The sequence below is a fragment of the Clarias gariepinus genome, chromosome 6 (assembly GCF_024256425.1).
Source record: "Clarias gariepinus isolate MV-2021 ecotype Netherlands chromosome 6, CGAR_prim_01v2, whole genome shotgun sequence".
Taxonomy (NCBI): domain Eukaryota; kingdom Metazoa; phylum Chordata; class Actinopteri; order Siluriformes; family Clariidae; genus Clarias; species Clarias gariepinus.
In genome coordinates this window covers 3818571-3841629 of record NC_071105.1, presented here as the reverse complement: position 1 = coordinate 3841629, position 23059 = coordinate 3818571, and the positions used below count along the sequence as shown (strand labels likewise).

Genomic DNA, 23059 nt, shown 5'->3' with positions numbered 1-23059 from the left:
AGATATTAACTAATCCTTGATAAATATTCCACAACGTGTGTTGTTCACCTTTAAAGGCGTCGGCTTGCTGCTCCACTGACTCTCGCACCATTTTCCAGAAGCAGTCGGACACGGCCAGGCTCAGGTTCTTCGTGGTCACCTGGTGGGCCTTCAGCATCCCATCCCTGCACACAGTCATGTGACGTCACCATTCAGTGACACACTCACTCACCACAACACTACCACTACAGCAGCCACATTATAGAGAAATGGATTTAAATTCACAATAATAACATAACAGTGTGATATAACAGCGCACTATTTACTTATTTCTTTTAAACAGAAAGCAACAACAGTTCTAAATAGGATGTGCCCACGGTAACTACGGTAACAGATCACTTACAGATCCTTGTTAAAGTAGGGTAAGTAACTAGACCGGCGTGCATCACAAGGCAGACAAAACACGAGCGGATTTAACAAGCGGCGCTTTATTTTCAGGTCGCATGGGGGGGGAGGTGGGGTCAAGTAAAAGTATCAAGTCGGGAATTTGTTTTTGAAAAGCGCAGAATTCTGATTTAACAGTGAGGATGAAACCGGGGACTAAAAAATATTCTAATGAGACAAAAGTTGAACTACTGACTTTATTTTTTCTGGAAATGTACAGTTTTCATTTACTTTTTCATTAATTACTGCTTACTTTGGTTTTATAGTTTGTTTTTTGTCTTTTTCCAAGACGCCCTTCTTCCACTGCATTTATTTGCATGTGCCTAAGACTCATATGGCCTCATACAAGAAGATTCAATGTCTGGATTCAGTATTTTGAATGTGCAGCACCTGATTCCCACCTTAACAACCTGGAGTTCCTGAAGAAGTCCTCTTCGTAATCTTTAATCGAGTCGATGCTTTCGCTGCTGCTGCCTTTTCCGGTGACGACGGCGAAATAACCAAGAGCCTTCATAGGAAACAGCTTGCCTTCAATGATCTGCTGGATCTACACACACACACACACACACACAGGCATCAGGAGAATAACAGCACCGAATAATCGGTTTTCTTTTAATTATTATGGATGAAATTTGATCACCACCAGCGCTCAACAACAAGCATCTCTCCTTTCAAACAAGTGTGTGAAGGTCGCCATCTGGTGGATACAAAGTGAATGACGTGTTTGTACGGCACGCTGACTAACACACTGCGCTGTGATGTGAGTGCAGTCAGATTCACACTCGGATACTTTATAGTGAATATCTGACCTAAACTATTGTTTCCATGGTAACGCCTCATTCACAGGAGTTATGTTTCATGATTCTTGTACGTGTATGGAAGGAGTCTCCGGTTTCAGTGTTGTGTTACGTATATGGATTTTGACGTGTCTACGTGAAGCTAGCTCCGTAGCTTCCCAATCCCGACAAGAGACGGGACATTGGTGCTGAGGACTCACTCGGCTCGGGCTCGCCAGGTTCTTCTCAGCCAGGTCCACTTTGGTCAGGACAAAGATAGTCCTCCTGCCCTGAGGGTCCATCTGACTGACCAGATCAGTGACTATACTGCGCTCGGCATCGACCGATCCGTCTGAGAGAGAGAAAGAGAGAGAGAGAGAGAGAGAGAGAGAGAGTGTTTAGTCAGGAAAAAAAAAACACACAAAGGTGTTCAGGAGTGTGTGTATGGAAGCTCACCCTGAATACACAGGATGATGGCGTTTGGGTTCTGCATGTAGGCTTTACTGATGCTGAAAATGGTCTCCTTAGTGTCTACAGCCATGCCGGAGGTCACAGTCTGTAATACACACACACACACACACACACACAACTAAACATCAACAACATCAAACACAGACGTCTAGAAGCATGTCTGGAACACGACGACCCTGTACACTGGTTATTGACACGTTCTAGATCATGTGACCTACATTTGACCTTAAACATGTACTTGACTCATCAATGTTCTTTACCTTAAACAATCACAATGATGTATAATCATATTAACGCAGATATATTTAAAAAATGCATGCAGATGTTTTGTTATTATGATTATTATTATTATAGACGTTTTGCCTGTTTTTGTCATTAACAAAACAAAAACATTTTTTAGCTAGTTTATTATTAATTTGAAACTTTTTTCATATTTCATGTCATATTAATTTGTTATTAAACAAACAAAAACAAATAAATAAATAAAACATTATATACAGTGTGTGTGTGTGTGTGTGTGTGTGTGTGTGTGTGTTCTGGACTGAGAAGAAGAGGTAGAGGAGCATGAGTGCCGCTCACTACACACTCCTGGGTCAGGTTTGTTACACTACACTTACACTGATCACTCCTGGTAAGTCCACTAGAACCATCCTCTGGATCCCGGGGCCTTTAACACTTAACGAGATCGTCTGCAGGAACAACAAAAGAAATAAATCATGGTTAAAAAATGCAACAGTCAGATTTCAATGTGTGTGTGCGCGTGTGTGTGTGTGTGTGTGTGTGTGTGTGTGTGCGTGCGTGTGTGTGTGTAAATAAGAATGTGTTCACCTCTGGACTGACTGTTTGGCCGTCCTTCACACTTTTCCTCATCCTCAGCTCGATCTCACGCCTCAGGGCTGCCAGCTAAAGAACAACAACAACATCAGTCTAGCAAATCTCCAAATCCACTAAAGTCTAATAATAATAAAAAAAATAATAATAATAATAATAATAATCATCTAATCTTACATCGTCCTCTTTTCCCAAGTCGAACTCCCGGGTGCTGTCTTTGAACATGGCCACGTGATGTGGACCTTCACTCAGAGTCACCTACACAACATACACACATACATAAACAAATTAATGAATAAGTGTTCAATAAAACAAAAATTCCCAGAGACATATTTATACACTAAGTGATAGATAGATAGATAGATAGATAGATAGATAGATAGATAGATAGATAGATAGATAGATAGATAAAAATATTTAAGAAAGAAATAAAACAAGAAACAAAAAATGGTAGGCAGAGACAGAGACAGACAGACAGAAATATTTAAGAAAAAAAGAAGGAGCAATGGAAAGGAAGGAAAGAAAGGCAGGTATATACATATATACTCAGCAAAAAAAGAAACGTCCCTTTTTCAGGACTGTGTATTTCAACAGTAATGTTGTAAAAATCCAAATAACTTTACAGATCTTCATTGTAAAGGGTTTAAACAATGTTTTCCATGCATGTTTAATGAACCATAATCAATTAATTAACATGCACCTGTGGAATGGTCGTAAAGACCTTAACAGCTTACAGAAAGTAGGCATTTAAGGCCACAGTTCTAAAAACGCAGGACACTAAAGAGACTCGTCTACCGACTGTGAAAAACAATCAAAGAAAGATGCCCAGGGTCCCTGCTCATCGGCGTGAACGTGCATTAGGCATGCTGCAGGGAGGCATGAGGACTGCTGATGTGGCTAGGGCGATAAATCGCCATGTCCGCACTGTGAGACGCCTAAGACGGCGCTACAGGGAGACAGGAAGGACAGCTGATCATCCTCGCGGTGGAAGACCACGTGTAACAACACATTTAGGCATTTGGCAGACACGGGATCGGTACATCCGAATATCACACCTGCGTGACAGGTACAGGATGGCCACAACAACTGCCCGAGTCACACCAGGAACACACAATCCCTCCATCAGTGCTCAGACTGTCCGCAATAGGCAGTCCATGAGGAGGAGATGCACTGCAGTACTTCAAGCAGCTGGTGGCCACCAGATACTGACTGGTACTTTTCATTTTGAGCCTCCCTTCATTCAGGGACACATTGTGAAACATTTTTAGTTTATGTCTTATAGTGTTGACTGTTTTAGTGTTCATACAAATATTTACACATTAAGTTTACTGAAAGTAAAAACACTTGAAAGTCAGAGGACGTTTCTCTTTGCTGAGTATATATGTATATATCTATATATATACACACATTTTTAATGATTTTAAGCAACAAGTTTTCATCCCAAATATTGATTGTTTATTTTATTACTCTTTATTGCTCTTTATAAAAGTTTCTTTCATGCAAAAATGTTTCAAAAGCATCTTTTGCTTATACCATATTTACTATAAGTAAAACAGTTGTTAGGTTTTACTGAGCTTGCTGGAGAATATGACGACTTCTGGAAACTTTGTCACACTCACTCCTTTCTAATTTTATGCAAATCCCAGTATATATATATATATATATATATATATATATATATATACAGAGAGAGAGAGAGAGAGGGGGGGGGGGGGAGAGAGAGAGGGAGGGGGAGAGAGAGAGAGAGAGGGGGAGGGAGAGAGAGAGGGAGGGAGAGAGAGAGGGAGGGAGAGATAGGCAGACAGACGGATATTTTGCTTTGACAGAAGCGAAACAAGCTGTTCTTGTTTAAAACGCTGACTAATGACTAGTCACATGACTAAAGCTCTACATCTAATTAGTTAACAAGATTTACACTTCATCCAGAAAGAAAAGAAAATTGAGATGAAAAGAAACCAAGCTCAGAAATTAATTGACAGCCACTTTACCTAAAACAGAGAACTGACTATCCTGTAGTAACAGTGGTCTTAAGTTAGCTCCACCCCTATTAAAACATCACTGTCTAGCTCCACCCCCTTCCCTCACAGGTATCCTCCAGGTGAGAAGGAGGGCCCTGGGTCAGTGTCACTCACCTTGACGGGAGACCGGGTCATCATCTCTCCCGAGCCTCGAGGGAAGATCCGAGCCTGAGCGATCATCTCCAACACGCTGGTCTTTCCTGCGCTCTGGTCACCTACAACCACCACCTGAACAACAACAGTTAGGACACGCCCACTTTAGCACACACAAAACACTGCAACACCCTGTCAGGTCGGGTATTTATTCATTAAACTCTATGGTGCTGTGAGACGTGTGTTCACTGACCCTCGGCAGGTGATCCTGAGTGTTGTAGTTGGAATCGTAATCTGAAAGAATGTCCAGGACCTCAGAGTACATGTCAATCAACGACTTCTGCACACGGGAAAGAAGAAACATAATCATCATCCTGACAGCTGTTACACACACTGTGTGTTTGAGTAAGAACGTGATTAGACACACTATCGAGTTTGATTCAGTTTGGCTAAACAGAACTAATGGACAGAGGGGGAGGAAGGGGGGAGTGCAACAGAAGAAAAGAAAGAAAGACCCTACGGCAAACAGGACAAAGGAGAGAAGAAAGGGGAATTTTACACAAAGAAAGAAAGAATCAGATATGCTGTAAAGTCAGACTCAGAGAAATTAGACGAAATCAGATTAGACTTTAAAATCAGACAGGGTGAGGTCAGACTCTATGAGATTAAACATGATAAGGTCAGACTCGTTGAGATTTGACAGGGTGAGGTTGTACTCAGTAAGATTAGACAGGATAAGATTAGATAGAGTAAGATTAGACAGGGTAAAATTATACTCTGTGAGATTTTACAGCGTGAGGTCACACTCTGAGATTAGACTGGGTGAGTTTATACTCGGTAAGATTAGACAGGTTAAGATTATACTCTGTGAGTATAATCTTTTACCCTGATTTTACCCTGTCTAATCTGTGAGATGAAATTTTATTCAGTACGATTACACAGGGTAAGATTATACTCTGTGAGATTAGACAGGGTAAGATTAGACAGGGTAAGATTATACTCGTGAGATTAGGCAGGGTAAAATTATACTCGGTGATATTATACAGCATGAGGTCAGACTCAGTAAGATTAGACAGGGTAAGATTATACTCAGTAAGATTAGACAGGATAAGATTAGATAGCGTAAGATAAAACAGGGTAAACCCCTAATCTTACCCTGTCTAATCTCACCAACTATAATCTCACCCTCACCCGGTGAGATTTTACAGCGTGATGTCAGACTCTGAGATTAGACTGGGTGAGTTTATACTCGGTAAGATTAGACAGGCTAAAATTATACTCTGTAAGTATAATCTTTTACCCTGATTTTACCCTGTCTAATCTGTGAGATTAGACAGGGTAAAATTTTATTCAGTACAATTACACAGGGTAAGATTAGACACTCTGTGAGATTACAGTTGGTGAGATTAGGCAGGGTAAAATTATACTCTGTTTTATTATACAGCATGAGGTCAGACTCAGTGAGATTAGACAGGGATAAGATTAGATAGAGTAAGATTAGACAGGGTAAAATTATACTCGGTGAGATTTTACAGCGTGAGGTCAGACTCTGAGATTAGACTGGGTGAGTTTATACTCGGTAAGATTAGACAGGTTAAGATTATACTCTGTGATTAGACAGGGTAAAATTTTATTTAGTAAGATTAGACAGGGTAAGATTATACTCGTAAGATTAGACAGGGTGAGATTATAGTTAGTGAGATTAGACAGGGTGAGATTATAGTTAGTGAGATTAGACAGGGTAAGATTAGGCAGGGTAAAATTATACTCGGTGAGATTATACAGCATGAGGTCAGACTCAGTGAGATTAGACAGGGTAAGATTATACTCAGTGAGTTTAGACAGAGTGAGCTCAGAGTCTGTGTGATTAGACAGGGTAAGATTAGACTTAGTGAGATCATACAGGATGAGATTATACTTGGTAAGATTAGACAGGGTGATACCAGACCCTGTAAGACTAGACAGGGTGAGATCTGACCTTGACCTTCCTCTGATGAATGCCTTTGTCATCTTTCTGCAGCACTACTTTCCTCAGCTCTTTATTCTCCTTCTCCAGACGCTCCAACATGCGCTGGTACTTCATCTAAAAAACCACAGAACCCGTGTTAGACCTGAGCTACATCATGTCTGTGTTGCGATGGTGTCCGTGTCTCTCAGTGCCAAGTCTCCACTCTCCTTCCCATGCAGGTAATGATGATGATTACTGGTTTATCTACTCTAAATAGTGCACATGGTGTTGCTGAGGATTTACCTGTGTGCGAAGGAGCTCCTCCTGCAGCTGGTCGGCTTTCTCCTTATCTGAAGTCTACAAAGAGACAAAAACACAACAAGTGATTTCTCAGACAGGTTTGGACAGTGGTCAGGTGTAACCGTCCTCATGCAGTGATCAGCACCCGAGCGGAGTAAAGTCCAGTCAATGCAGAAAGTTCATTTCAGTCTGGAGAAATCACGAGACTTAATGATCTGGTTAGAAAAGAGGGGAAAGAGCAGAAGCCCTGTAAAGGAAAGTAGAATCATCAAAAATGAAATCACACTTTTAATACATTTCTGATGCACACACAGAAATTACACAGGAGTTGGGGTTGAGAAGGAATTTTCATCCATCTAATACACACACACACAAACACGTGAGACACTGTTGATAAAAGATGGTGTGTTTTATATGCCATGTACATATAAAACACAGGCCGGGAAACACACCCACCCATGCAGTTAACACCGTGTTAGCATCGCACGCGCTTATACACACTCCTGCTCGGAGAATTTCTGATCCCAATATGAAGACAAAAGGTTGACTGACTTCAGTGACGCTTTTAGTCCTCATCTGGAACTTAACGTTTTTGATCTGCTGACCATTTTATGGAGTGCAAAGGTTTTCACCACCTATAGAGTTTAGTTGTAAAAATGTTCCTCTATTATCAACTTTTGTACCAATAAAACATGGAAAGTGTGACGTGGGATTATCCCCTATCACAAAAAAAAAAAAAAAAAAAATCCTTAACATAATGCAAAATCATCAAAAAAGTGAGGAGTACAAAAACATTTATAATTATTTATTGTATTAATGTCCAATGTTGATGTCATTTTGTTTGAAAGTGATTTAAACATTTCTGTTATTTGACTTTAGTCTTATTTTAAGTATGCTTAGGGTGCACAAACTTTTGCACTCCATTAAGATCTGGAACCAGTCATGACTCAGAACTGGTTCAGGAATAAGCATATAATAGGTGTTTTAGTACATAAAAGTTCATGGTTTACTAATGAATAATAACCAGTAAAATTTTAATACCTAATGATGTACTAAAAATTTAAGAAATTAAAATACTGAAAGGGGCTGGGCTCTCTGCAGCTACCGAACTTTTAATTATAATTTTAATTCCACAATAAAAAGTAAGAAATAAAAATAAAAATAAATAAAAAAAATAATAATTATAATTTTATATATATATATATATATATATATATATATATATATATATATATATATATATAATTAAATAATTTAACACAAGTATATGACTACATAAATAAATAAACAGATAAATAAACAGAGAAGTAAGAAAATGATTAGATAGATAAAAATAAATGAAAGAACAACTGAAAATTCAAATACTTAAATGCATAAGTAAATTACCTACTATTAAAAGAAAATGTAAAAAAAATTATATATATAAATGAATAAACAATAAATAGGGCAGATACTTAAGTAAGCAAGAATTAATTAATTAATTAATTGAGTAAGTAAATACATAAACTACTAAATAAATAAAGTGAATAAATTGTTGTCTTATGTAGTAAAAATACATGTCTTATGTAGTAAAATGCGAGGTAAAAAATAAAACAAACAATAAAACAAATAAATAAAATGAAAAAGTATTAAAATTTGATGCAAACATAAAACATTAAAACATGCAATTAAGAAGCTAATATGTAAAAATGTAAAGTAAATAAAGTAAAACCAATAACTAAATAAATAAGAAAATGCATTTAAGTAAATAAATAAGTAAATTAGCAAAGTCAATAAACAAACAAACAAATTAATCCCCCAAACCATTTTTTTAATCTTTTAAAATCATCGAAAAACCTTAAGCAACTTCTTAATTACTGAACTATGCATTACGTGAGTAGAAATCATTCATTATCCATCAGCTATTATTATTAAAAATTATTATTTATTAATAAAAGTGCTAATGAAAAGCTTATTAATGAAGGAGAAGTTTATGGCAGGGACGCTTCTGGTCTGTAGGTACACGAGTATAAATCAGCGTTCTCACGCCAGTCAGCGATTCTCCTGCGACTAGGCTTTCATTTAAGATTTAAAATTTTAATACAGATATAAATAAATAAATGTGGAAATTATGACGCCAAAGAAAAGGAACAACGTGAAAACAGGGAATTTACTCAGCTGATGAACAAATTCCCTGGCTTGTAGGGGTTTATTTATTTATTTATTTATTTATTAATGACTGGCTTGAGAACGGCTGCAGTGGACGTGCTGGGAGATAAACCGTCACCTTTTGGGAGAATTTCGGGGCCTGGCTAGGGGGCGGAGCCTGAGCACGACCGGGGCGGGGCTCGCTACCGGCTGCCGCCCTCCGAACGTCTTCTTCGTGCTGCTGGATCTGCTGCTGAATGAAAATGAGTTCTCCGAGCAGCCCCTGCTGAGGGACGGCAGAGTGAGAGAGAGAGGCGGAGTCAGCTGTCAATCAACCTGATCACATGACACTGGAGAAGGAGGAGGCGCTTACGGGAGGTGAAGACACAGCGGCCGGCGATAAAAAGAAAAAGTCTGCACACTGAGAACTCCTTTATGAACATTTATAATGTTTGTTATGTTTGTTTACATAGTAATGCATGGTCCATTAATTCTTTTTTTACATTTATTTGTTTGTTTTCTTACATTTCTTAAATTCATTATCTTGTCATGTTGGTACTAAAAATACCATTGCGCTAAAATCTATTAATTTTTGAAAAGAGATTTTTCTTTAAACTATTCATTTAAGTAATACATTCCACCACTTAATTAAAAGGTTACTATTTAAAATTTTTTTATTTAAGATATAAATAATGTTTGCAATGTTTTAATAGATTATAGCTTTTTTAGGAATGCTTTTTATGAATAAATAAACCTTACCAAAACAAAATAAACCAGGTAACCTGGTACATTTAATTTTCATTTGGTTTTAAACAATTCTTAATAAATTTTTATACAAATGAAAGTCTCTAAATAATAACTCTTGCATTCACCAACATTTCTTTCACCATATGATTAAATACCCAAAATAAAAAATAATTTAAACCATATCCATAAACAATAAAATTAAAACAGCATTTGTTTAAAGAAATTTAATTTGAAATAAAATTTTATATTCAATTACGTTATTTAAACAATGAAAACACCACCGCTCGCATCAACCTTTGATCATTGATCTACGAGTTAAACGCCTTCATTTTGAATGTTTGAAAGAATTACAGCTTATTTTGAATGAATGTCTTTAATCAAGAAATAAACCTATATAAAGCTACAATAAGTGAATTAATCCTTTAAATAAATGTACTACTAATAAAAAATTTTATTTATTTTTTATTATGAATTAAAAAAAAAGGAAGAAGGTAATTATATGAATTCATATTTAAAATGTTTTCCATTACTTTTAGCACATTATATATATTTTAAAATATAATGTTAAAATGTTTTATATAGTGTGTATAAACTTCAAAATCAGTCGTTATGGCAGCTAACCAGATTACATTATTTATTAGTTATTAGATTAAATTGTCTACATTTAATAAGCTACTTTTTCCTAACAAGTATAAACCGGTTCTAGTTCGGTTCACACTGCAGCTCAAATAATTCAGTTTAATTTGTTCCAGTTTCCTTTTCTCTGTAAAAGCTGACTGAACTGACAGAGTTCCTAATAAGCAGAGAGGCAGTTAAGGCGTGTTAAAGCTTCTTTACCGAGCCAATGTTTATAACAGAGAAAGCTTTATAAAGCTGAAGCTGAGCTCTGGGAAATCCTGTGTTATTACACAATACACACACACACACACACACAGACAGACACACACACAGGTTCATTTACACTAAACACACTGCCAGTCTCAAGTTTTTTAACACCCTGAGATTCTCATACGTCATCGTTTCCATAGTAACAGGGACATGCACAGCAGAAACACCATACAAGCAGATTTAATAAAGTAAAACCATTGAATGTTTTGTTTGATACATTTAAAGAAGGACTCTCCAGTGTAAGTGGTAAAGCGGTCACTTTACGTTTTCTAACAAGTAAGGAACAAGTCATCACTTCATGCGTGTTTTCTGCCTTTATAAATAGAAAACTGTAAATCACATCAAACTGCTGGGGTATAAGTGGAATAAAACACCTCAGGACATGCGGCTATAGGGAAATAATCAACTTTAAGGTGCAACACACAAGTTCCTCAGTTAATCATATGTATTGGGACAGGAATGAAAGATTCATAACAACGAATCATATTTAAATAAGGAAAGTAATGCAAGGAGCCAAAATTATTCCTTTCTTAGAAACAGAAAAATTTCCATTATTATGGTGGATAATGAACGTTATTATGAAATAATAAATCCTATCCTACCAACCAAATCCTATTAAATCCTACTTACTAATAAAAAAAAACTTGCAAGTCATGTGACTCAACATAGAAGCAATGAATAATGAGAAATAAGAGAGTGAAACCTGAGTTAAGGAGACACGGACATGTCTCACACCAACAGGCGGATAATAAACTAGATCCAGGGATCTGCTGCATGTTTCTTATGTCTCTCTTACATTTTTCGAGGCTACATCATCAGGGGTTTAAAAACTTTCGAGTGGCAGTGTGTATGTTAAACAGCACACTTTTATTAACACATGACTATTTTTGAGTAAGTTTGCCGTATAAATGAATAAATAAAATAGAGAACTCTCTGAATGACAAAGACAGACAGGACGCAAAGCACACGGAGCCAGAGTGCTCAGGAGGACTAGGAGCTGAAAAGAGATCAGAAAACACATTCAAAGGCACAGCGATGAGACCATTCATGAGACCTTTCTCACGTTTTTCTTAGCATTAATGTTTCAGAATGGTGTGATAACTCACACAGGAAGTGGAGGTTGAATAGACATCACATCATGTATCATGTAGCTTTGGCATGAACAGAGTGTGTGTGTGTGTGTGTGTGTGTGTGTGTGTGTGTGTGTGTCAGTGCAACATGGTCATACGTTTCTCAAGTAATAAACATGGATGTGTGACTTTTGTTCGCTCTGTCGTCCAGAAGCTGAGAAACTAGATCAGGGTGAAGGACATTTTACAGGTGGTTTGTACTAGTTGTAGGTGGGAAATTACAATCTCGATCCCAGCACGAGGTCGTGACCGCCACCTTAAAGCGCTCGCCGCTAGCATAGTGTGCAAGTCTAAGGTTTGTAATGTACGTTTGTTTATTTTAATATGTAAAAAGTACAGACCGGAATCACCAGGGACGACACGATATGATACGATCGCGAGTATTATGATTTTATAACTCGAATCCTGATTAGTTTCTGTTTTCAGATTTTGTTACTAAAGTTAGCAAACAATTCACTCCTTCTAAAGGAGAGGCTGTGCTGTGTGAATAGTCTAGACTGCGCCACCTGCAACATTTTACCACCTCAAATTCAAACGTATGAATTTTACATTTTTTAAACAATCAATTTTTTCCTTTTTTCCCCCATCTCTAGTAAAAACAACATATATTATACTACAGAATATACACTCACCTAAAGGATTATTAGAAACACCATACTAATACGGTGTTTGACCCTCTTGTCCATGTTCTCATTTTGTTTACACCAAATTCTGACTCCACCATTTAAATGTTTCAACAGAAATCGAGACTCATCAGACCAGGCAACGGTTTTCCGGTCTTCAACTGTCTAATTTTGGTGAGCTCGTGCAAATTGTAGCCTCTTTTTCCTATTTGTAGTGGAGATGAGTGGTACCCGGTGGGGTCTTCTGCTGTTGTAGCCCATCCGCCTTAATGTTGTGCGTGTTGTGGCTTCACAAATGCTTTGCTGCATACCTCGGTTGTAACGAGTGGATATTTCAGTCAAACTTGCTCTTCTATCAGCTTGAATCAGTCGGCCCATTCTCCTCTGACCTCTAGCATCAACAAGGCATTTTCGCCATCAGGACTGCCGCATTCTAAATGTTTTTCCCTTTTCACACCATTCTTTGTAAACCCTAGAAATGGTTGTGCGTGAAAATCCCAGTAACTGAACAGATTGTGAAATACTCAGACCGGCCAGTCTGGCACCAACAACCATGTCACGCTCAAAATTGCTTAAATCACCTTTCTTTCCCATTCTGACATTCAGTTTGGAGTTCAGGAGATTGTCTTGATCAGGACCACACCCCTAAATGCATTGAAGCAACTGCCATGTGATTGGTTAATTAGATAACTGCATTAATGAGAAATTAAACAGGTGTTCCTAATAATCCTTTAGGTAAGTGTATGTATAGATATTGTTAAAAATTAAGGCTAGAACTAGATTTAGAAATGTAATATTAATCTAATATATTTAAATTATATAATATATTTTAAGCAGTCGGGTTGTATTCCTGTGTTCGGACTGATTATTAATAATTCATTTTTATTGATGTTTTAAGCTGTATATTTTTTCCTGTAATAAGAAAAAAATAATTGCAAAGCTTAGTAAGTTTTAAATATTTTTATAATTATTTTTGTGCGCTTAAGAAAAAGCCTAGCTGTCTCAAAGCACTTATGCCAGAATTTAGTCTCTAGATTTACAGTACACACAAAACGTGAGCTGATTGAATGTTTTTTTTTATTTTTTTATTTCGTTCCTTAACGAGTGAAATGAAAAACTAACTTTGGCAGAGCTTGGTTACTGGAGACGCATGGTTAAACACACTCCATTTGGGTGGGTTGTTATTTGGTGGTGGAACACTGGTGACTGCTGAACTAAACGCACCCTGGTGATCTTTTTATTATCTGAATCTTTTCATGTTCCGTGAACAAGCAGAAAAAATACAGATAGACTTGCCTTCTTAAACTTCTCACCACTCTCGGCTCCAGCGCCCGTGGTCCGGATGTCGGGTGTGGTCAGGTTAGGCTCACCTGAAGTTTCTGCAAAAACACACACACATCACCCAATAATGTGACAACCATTTATTATCACACACACAGAACATGTAGCTGAACTAATAATCAGACTCACGTCCTTTAAAAATCCCTCATCACAACACTCCAAACACAAAGGTTTAAAGAGGGGTGGGTAAACTTTTAACTTCTTTTAGCTGTTAAAAATTTACAGTTTATTTATTTTTAAAACAAACCAACAAACCAAACTGCAGTTAGCAGCAGGAGATATCTGCAAAGTCAGCAATTTGTGTGTTTATAAGTTTGAGTTTATATATATATATATATATATATATATATATATATATATAATTTGAATATTTGTGAATTTTTTTGTGATCTTTTCTGACATTATTAGCGGTTAGCCGAGAGAAATATATTTAAATACTACTTTGTTCCCGACAGTTAAACTCGCAAATTGCAATGAAAGTTAAAATAATTAAAATATTAATAATATTTATTAAAATTCTTAAGTTTATTTGTCTTTGTATTCTTTTAATATTCTTTTAATATTCAAAATAAATGATGCTTAATTAGCCAAATTAACTCGAGTTATTAGTCTTTTAGAAAGTCATAAAAAATCTAAGGCAATCATATCAAAAGAAAAAAAATGAAGAAGGAATTTGTACGATAATTCTCTAGAAATAAAGAACTCTATTGCAGTGTAGTGAGGACACAAACACTAAACCCACAACACAAGGAGTATAAAAGACTTCAGTCAGGAATCTCAGTCACTCTTTTAATCATTAACGAGACGAAAAGTAAACATGTTCAAATTTCTGGATTTCATTTTTACTTATACTGTACAGTGGAAGCTTGGATTACAAGCATAATTTGTTCCGAAAGTGGGCTCGTATTTCAAAACACTCGTAATCCAAATCGAATTTTCCCATAAGAAATAATAGGAACTAATTATTTGTTCCACAGCCCAAAAAAATAAAAACATAAAAATAATTAACACAAAATATAAAGTAAAAATAAAAAAACTAACATTTTTAACCTAAAAATAAATCCTGACAGATAATTGTTTCCGTTTATGCACGCAGACGCTGTGTGTGTGACGGGGCATGGTGTCCGATGACGCGCGTGCACACATAACAGGAGGCTGACAAAGGAAAAGGAAATTGATCTTTAACCTTTCTAATTAGACTTTTTTTTGCTTTACACGCACACACACCCATACCCACACACACACACAGGTGTTATAAGAAACAGTACAGGCGCGCTGTACACATACGCATACAGACACAAAATAAAATATGTTTTACACACACACACATGGTCACAGTGTTATAGTAAACATACACGCGTGCACGGATGTTGATTATACCAGTAAGAGACGCGCACTAAGACCCAGCAGGTAAGACGATTAACCACAATTCCGCAGCGCAAGAGAGAGAAAAATCGGTGGTTCAGTTGTGATTACGTGACGCTCCGCGTCAAAACAAGAAGCGCATGTGTGATACGAGATACTCGGTACTCGTAAACCAACACTTGTTCGTTTATCAAGTCAAAATTTATTTAAAAAATCTTTGCTCGTCTTGTGGAACACTCGCAAACCGTGTTACTCGCAATCCGAGGTTTTACTGTATAAGCATTACATTTCTGAAAGTTTTTTTTCTCATTATATTTTTACCTGAACTAAGAAACATAAAATGCTTTTTTGGGGACATAATTTTAGTCAGACTTTATCTGACTTGAATCTGATATGAGCAGATTTGACTTAACTGCAATTTACAGATTTCTGACTTCATTTGTTTCAGCTTTTCATTTAAACTTGATTTTATCTTATCGATCAGGGACAGTAATTAAGTATTTTGAAATATACTGGCAGTGTACATTATCATTTTGTGTTTACAGAATTTTATGTACATAAAAAAGAGTGTAAATGTGTTAATGTGACAACATATAACCAAACACATTACTTCTGGTTTCTGTAAATGGAAAACAATTAAAAGTAAAGAAACAGGATTAAAAAACAACATTAATGCAGTCAGAGCTTACATCAGATTGGCCAACAGGTATCACAACAAATTCATTAATTTCCTTTGCAGATTTTCACTATTGGGGTAAAAACTGGATTTCAAAGATCTGTAGTTGTGCATCAGTCGGTCAATTAAAGCTTCAATCAATCAAAACCTGACTAGAAAGCGTATATAGATTTAGATAAATTTATATTAATGCAGATTATGTTAATGTTTTGCAAAGACATAGGACATAATTTTCAGGAGTCACTAGTGCCACCCACACGAGTCTGATTAACATGCAGGGGGCATCAGGACACCGCAGGTCAGGGTAATAAAAGGATGGGGGGCACTGTGTGCTGTTTACACACCTAACAACAGACGCAGACCAGAAGCTCCAATGACTGCACTATTCACACCTGTAAAAACGTGGAGGGAAGGGAAGGGGGGAACAAGAGGAACACATGAAACGTGACCAAAAAAACTGTTTAAAAAAAACTTTAAAATGATGGTAGTAAAAGGACTGATTTGTTAGTCTGCAGCTCCTGTGGAAAAGCAGCGTGTCAAAGTCACTACATATTTACAACATCAGTGTACATCATTATCATCATCATGTTTCTATTATAAAACACTTATCTAATGATCAGTATTACAGTACAGCAACAAACTGATATCATGGTACAAAGTAACACGGCTGGTGAATTCTGGCTTCTGACTGGTCAGAAGTCAAGGAGATGACATCGCAGCGTTATGTAAACATGAGAAATATAATTTCTCATTCAAGCGAGATTTAAAATCATCAAATCATGCTTAGAAAATCAAACCTCAGTACTGTAATACTGACCAAAAAACTTTTTTTTTAATCTTCAATCAGGAATTGCTCAGTTCGTGCTGCGTCATATGTGAACTTTTATTAATTATATGTTGAGTAAAAAATGTAAACGCATTACACGTTATATTTATTTATTATGTACTTATTACAGTAACAGTAGGTTTAAACTAGAAAAAAAGCACTAGAAACCATTTCCTGGGTGAAGCTTTAAAATAAACACACACACACAACAAAATGAAGACACAAACGCAATCCATCAGCCAGGACAGGTGTGTTAATGAAAGCCGGCTACAAGGATAAGGATACTTATAACAATTAGCAGTGGGTGGTGGCTCAGGGATTTGAGGCTCTGAGCTGCTGATCAGAGGGTCACAGGTTCGAGTATCACAACCAGCAAGTTGAGAAAGATGGAAAAAGACCAGCAGCAAATAATCATTGAAAATCTCTTTATTTGTTGCTTTTAATATATGAAATATTTAATATGTGAAATGTTGCAGTTCCTCTATAACTCTATAGATGGCGCACTCTAAACCAGTCACCCATTAAGAGGCAGCACAGTGCAGGACACTTGAGGCAAGAGCAAATTGTTTTCTAAGTTTATTTACGATTGTAACAAAATCTATAAAATACTGTATGAATATTTATATAATCGTGATATTTAAAGAATTGCGATGCAAATCGAAACAACACCTGGGTATCGTGATAGTATCATATCGGCTGGTCCATGGTGATTTCCTACCAAGAATCAGACTGAATCAGGAATCAGGAATATGTGGAAAGGGCCCTGAGGACAGCTTAAAGCCTCCAATTTACAATTAAGCACTGAGACCTGAGAGGTGGGCCCTGCCTACTTTAGCAGGAAATTCATTTTTCGGTAAACTATTACAAAGACTCAGCAGCTGTCACCAAACATGTCCCAGCTAATGGATTCCATCTTAGAGAATGGTACGTTTTATATAGCTGTAATTGTTTTTTATCACTGTGTGTGCGTGTGTGTGTGTGTGTGTGTGTGTGTGTGTGTGTGTGTGTGTGTGCGAAAAAGAGACTCACCGCTGGACAGCAGGCCCTTGAGAAACGTGAAGTTTTCTCCAATCTTCTCAAAGTCCGGCAGCAGCTTAGCGATCTCCTCCATTTCAGGCAAAGCGCTCGCTAGTTTCTCTTTAGACCGCCGCAAAAACAATAAGACCTCGTTAGTAACTTTCACGCCAGCGACTTATTTGCTAATTAATCTGAAAACACGTGGGAGACTTACCCAGGTCAATATTTTCGCCAATCTCCCACACGAAGTCAGGCACGATCCACGTGTACTGGCTCATATCTGGAAGCATCTCCTTCCACTCATCGTATGTCTACAGAAAGGAGGCGAGAAAACCCGTTTTTATTTATATAGGTGAGAGTAAACGTGACCCTAGAGGTGTGCATTTTCTGTCTGAAGCGTCTCTGTACCTTCTTGGCGGTGTAGCCTCCTCCGACGGCAGACCCCAGCACGATGTAGCGCAGCTTCAGGAGCCGAGCCGCCAGACGAGCCACCCAGAAGGAGCGCTGCTGCTGATAGCCATGTCCCCCGCGAGACCTCGGGGGCCGCACAGGGAGTCTGGAGAGGGAGGTGTAATGGCGGTGAGGGGGTCGCTGAGGGGTGGATTTGGCAGAGTAGCAGTGGTGGATGGCACGTGACAAGGGGTGGAGCTTCTGCAGCGGGACGCCGAACCGAATCCCGGCCAATCTGGAAGGGAGGACATTCCTGCACGCCATGCTGATGAGAGAAAAAAAGAAGAGTTTGTTAACCACTGTGGCAGCAGTAACGAGAAATACATCAGATGGTTCAAGAACCAGGATGTGGAAGGATGGGCAGAAAAAACACTTTGAGAATCAGGACGGGTTAACAGGTGATCTGAAAACTAGCACAAGGAACCAGATGGTGTGAGAACCAGCACAAGGAACCAGATGGGGTGAGAACCAGCACAAGGAAGTAGATGGTGTGAGAACCAGCACAAGAAACCAGATGGTTTAAGAACCAGCAATAGGAACCAAATAGTCAAATAGTACGAGAAACCCAACGGTCCAAAAGCTAGAATGAAGAACTTGATGATGCAAGAACCAGTACTTGGAACCAAATGGTCTAAAATAATAATAATGATAAAAATAAAACTTAGTATTCGGAGCCTGATGGTCGGGGAACCAGTATGAGAAACCAGATGATCAGTCTGAGAACCAGTATGAAAAACAAGATGACCCAAAAACCAGTATAAGGAACCCAGTGGTCTGAGAACCAGGGTGAAGAAATAGACGATCTGAAAACTAGTGTGAGGGATTCATTCAGAATTGTGTAGTCCTTGAGGGACTACACACTATACGCCCAAAAGTATGTGCACCCATCCTGATGACTGCTCTGATGTTTTATGCGGTCACTCAGCCTTCATAATAAAAAAAAACCTGTCAGTATATAAATAGAACTTAAACCTGAATCACTACACACTTATCATGGCATACTTTCACTTTTATTTTTTTTTCAGGTAACACACCCAGGGTAATAACTCCAGCTAGGTCAAGGTGCTACAGACTTAGCCATGATGTGTGTGTGTGTTATGATTTTTATTCATTAATCAGACTGTTAGCCATTAGCTGGTTTATTTAGATGACTAAGAATCAGGAGTATGACTGGGATTAAGTTGGGATTAGGATTAAGTTACCCTGGTAACTCAACACCCACTTGAGGAACAGGAACTAGCCGGTTATGCTAACTCAAACTGAGTCATAACCTGCTTCTCATTCTCACGAGCTCCACAGAAACAGTGCACACACAACGCCGTGGCCCGTGCACACTTCACTGCTACACAACGTGTGTGTGTGTGTGTGTGTGTTATTCTCAATCACACCGAACACACACTGACATTAAAGCCGAGCCGGTTAGTAGCCCGCGCGAGGGTGCGCGTGTGCCTGCACGCACTGTATAAACTCGTGCATCTATGTGTGTGTGCCCGCGAGCTCCTCGCTCTTACCAGGCAGCAGCAGGTCCGGCCCGTAACATTCTCTCTACAGGATTGAATTAAAGGTGTTTATTCATGCATAAGGTCAAGGATGATGTGTCCAATCAGTGGTTATTCCATGTTTCGTTTCCTCTCGCTTGCTTTAACCTGGTAAACAGCTCACTTTCTCTCTAACAAGGGCATTACAGGCAGCGCTGTAACCAGCAGTGTCAAAACCGACAGGGGTCATCAGGAAAAACAAAAAAAAAACCGCTTCCGGGTCATAACTGCTGCCAAAATAAAAGCTCTATAATACTATGTGTAGAAATAGAGGTCACGAATTAAAACTGCCTGATTGTGATTACATTAAATGTATAAAATAATAATAATGATAATAACAATGATAAAGATTTAATATAAAATTAAACTGGACATTTTGTTCTATTATTCTTTTCTGCTACCTATTTTATTTTGTTATTTCTGTAAAAAGATAAAGCTTTAAAACATAGTTTTAAAATAAAAGTCTAAAAAAAAGAGTCATTACGTAATCACAGATCACATGACATTTCTGCACTGTCATTACTAAACTGTTTAATTAGTGGTAATTGTGTACAAATATGTGATATTTGATATTTATGATATTGAAAAACCATCTAGTTATTATTATTATTACTACTCACAATATAAATATTAACATTATTAAATGCTTGGCTATATTATTTATATTTATAGATATTAATTATATTACTATATAAGTATTATTATTATTATTATTATTATTATCATTATTATTATTATCCTTTAATACAAATGACAAATTATTTGACTATCATTACTGTAGGTGATAATAGAACCAATATTTACAATATTAATTACATAATATGCATAAAATGTGTACAATTAAGAAGAATATTTATTACCCAAATAACAACATAATTATAACAATTGCCTATGACATAATTATATATGAACTAATAACGATAATGAACTTCATTAAGAGACAGACCCAGAGTGTTTGTTGGCAGTGTATCTTGCCTCGTGTCTCCCCATCCCGAGGCTGACTCGACACTCATGACTGAATCGATCGGCTCTCTGTTCACATTTCAATATAACGACACCATACGAGGTCGGGGCTGGTGTTCACACACACACGTCACTGACCCGAGGTAAAATCCTGCACTGATTCCCAACTCACACACACACACACACACACACACACACACACACACACACACAGCAGTGTACAGAGAGTTATACACAGTGTGTTTAAAAATACTGTCTTCAACTTTTAAGTAAAATATAGGTTTTAGCTCTTAATAGGGTAATCAGTTTCATATTTGCTCATTTTTTATAACAAGTTATAACAATTAAGGGATAATTGTACGATACATTTTAAAATGTATACAAGGTGTGTTCAAGTCAAACCAGGACTTTTTATTGTGCAGAATAACAAAGTTATAAAAAGTGAAAACTCCCTTTGTTTCTCTATATAATCTCCTGCTACACTAATGCACTTATCCCAGTGTTTCACTAGAGCTTGGACACCATCGAGGTCAAAAGTTTTCTCAGTATGCTGGAGCCATGATCTGAAACTCTGGCCTCCTAGGAACTCCATGTGGAAATGTCTTGGCCTGAGGTCAGGACTGTATGTGGCAATAACTCCCAGCCGAGATCCTGTAATGTGCGAGTGGTGTTGGTGGATGATGGTGTGAACAGTTCAGACAGACAGATGCGTCCTTTTACGAGTGGGTGACAAGTTATCCATCGCTTATTGTCAAAGTCCTGGTTTGACTTGAACGTGCGTCCAGTTAGCGTGATTACACTGGTGTGTCTATAAGGATTTCCTGCCTCTCTCATCTTAGAACATTGGGTCTATTTTTTATTTATAGCCTCGTGTGTCTCATCAGTCTTATCGTGTTTCCCTGCCTCAGATTTCCTGTTCTGTAAAGTTCACTGATTTAGCATTTCTTGGTAAACTTCCTGGTTTTGACCCATGCCTGATCTTTCCATTCATTACATGTTATTTTGTCACTGTTGAAATATATATAGATAGACAGATACGTAATACTACAGTTCCTACAGCATCGTCCCTGCATGTCCCCTGACCTGATAAACTCCGCCCTGTGACTCGGTGAGCGTCCTGATTTAGTTCTGTTGGACGTGTCTTTGTCTTGTGTCTGACGTGTTTGACCTCTGTCTGGGTTGTGTTTTGGTTTGTATTAATGTGATCTAGTTTCTCTTTATAGTCTATTGAGTTTGTGTGTGTGTGTGTGTGTGTGTGTTTTAATATTTTTTTCTGGACGTGACGCACCTGACACGGTTAAAGAGTTCACTCCAGTTCATCTGTTTTTATGTTAAAGCAGCTATAAACAATCGCAGCCTCTCCAGTTTCTCTTTCATGTACTGTAAGAGACACACACACACACACACACACACAGCCACACACACACACACACACACACACAGCCACAGCATATCATTTTACTGAGAAAGTCTAGACAGAGTAAGTAAATAACAAACCTGGTATTTTATACTACTGCTATTATTATTATTATTATTATTATTAAAAAATTTTGTTTTGTTTTGTTTAATCCTTGCGATGGATTTGCACCCTGCTCTTGGCCCCCACGACCCTGTACAGTATAAGCAGTATAGAAGATAAATGAATGAATTAAATAATTTGTTAAATTTTTAATTAAACAACAACAATAATAATAATAATAATAATAATAATAATAATAAATTAAAAAATAAAATGTATGATAAATATTTAAATTAACTAAAATCTAGTTTAAAAAAGAAAGGAAAAAGAGTATTTTAATTGAGTACATTTTGGAGAATTTTTTGAAAAAATGTGTAGTATGTTGTATTGAAGGTAAGTATTTAATTAAATTAATTTTATTCATTTGTATAGCGTTTTTTTTTTTTTTTTTTTACAATCGTCATTATCCCAAAGCAGTTTTCACAATCAAAATTATGAAATGTGAATGTGTGTATAAATCAAAATGATAAGACTGTTCCTGATGAGCAAGCCGAGGACGATGGCAACACGGGCGAGGTGAAACTCCCTGAGATGGTAATAGGAAGAAACCTTGAGAGGGACCAGACTCAACAGGGAACCCATCCTCATATGGGTGATAATGGACAGCAGGGATTGATCTGCACTCATACTGTGTGTTAGGCGGCTGGAGGTCCAGTGTAACAGGAGACGTGTTTAAGTTTATATGGAGTCCAGCTCGTTATTGGAGGCTCAGGTAGGAAACTCAGTATTGAGTGACTGAAGTCACAAGTCCTCAGAGAACAGCTGTCTGCATCAGCCGAGGGGACAAAACCGTCTTCCAAGTACTTGGACCGGTCCACGTATGGGTTCCAGTCTGAAAAGATTTTGGTGACATGGGATAAACATTATAATAAAAATAAAGTAATTAAACATAAAGGATTCAGTTCTGGCACAAACATAATCACTAATGAATTGAGTGGATGCAAACAACTCATTCGTAAGGTCATGGTAGTGATTATACGTCCTTTAAA

General features: G+C 37.5%; 1 protein-coding gene across 6 annotated transcripts in view; it reads right to left on the bottom strand.

Annotated features, from left to right (window-relative positions):
• The window catches only part of opa1 (OPA1 mitochondrial dynamin like GTPase), a 41667-nt gene extending 21886 nt beyond the window's left edge, over window positions 1-19781 (bottom strand). The window contains exons 1-18 of one of the 6 annotated variants that reach the window (XM_053498712.1): window positions 19562-19781; window positions 18009-18315; window positions 17815-17911; window positions 17613-17720; window positions 16102-16149; window positions 13672-13754; window positions 9127-9273; window positions 6864-6917; window positions 6591-6695; window positions 4866-4952; window positions 4634-4747; window positions 2679-2759; window positions 2499-2573; window positions 2288-2359; window positions 1656-1755; window positions 1421-1551; window positions 825-970; window positions 49-164 (exon numbers count right to left, since the gene is read on the bottom strand). In XM_053498712.1, the coding sequence (XP_053354687.1) occupies window positions 49-164; window positions 825-970; window positions 1421-1551; window positions 1656-1755; window positions 2288-2359; window positions 2499-2573; window positions 2679-2759; window positions 4634-4747; window positions 4866-4952; window positions 6591-6695; window positions 6864-6917; window positions 9127-9273; window positions 13672-13754; window positions 16102-16149; window positions 17613-17720; window positions 17815-17911; window positions 18009-18315; window positions 19562-19590 (1900 nt within the window). In that variant the 5' untranslated portion in view covers window positions 19591-19781. Of the gene's footprint in view, window positions 1-48; window positions 165-824; window positions 971-1420; window positions 1552-1655; window positions 1756-2287; window positions 2360-2498; window positions 2574-2678; window positions 2760-4633; window positions 4748-4865; window positions 4953-6590; window positions 6696-6863; window positions 6918-9126; window positions 9274-13671; window positions 13755-16101; window positions 16150-17612; window positions 17721-17814; window positions 17912-18008; window positions 18316-19561 lie in introns of those variants that run through there. The other 5 variants (XM_053498713.1, XM_053498714.1, XM_053498715.1 and 2 more) reach the window with 5 other exon arrangements.
• Between the last annotated feature and the right edge of the window lie 3278 nt (window positions 19782-23059).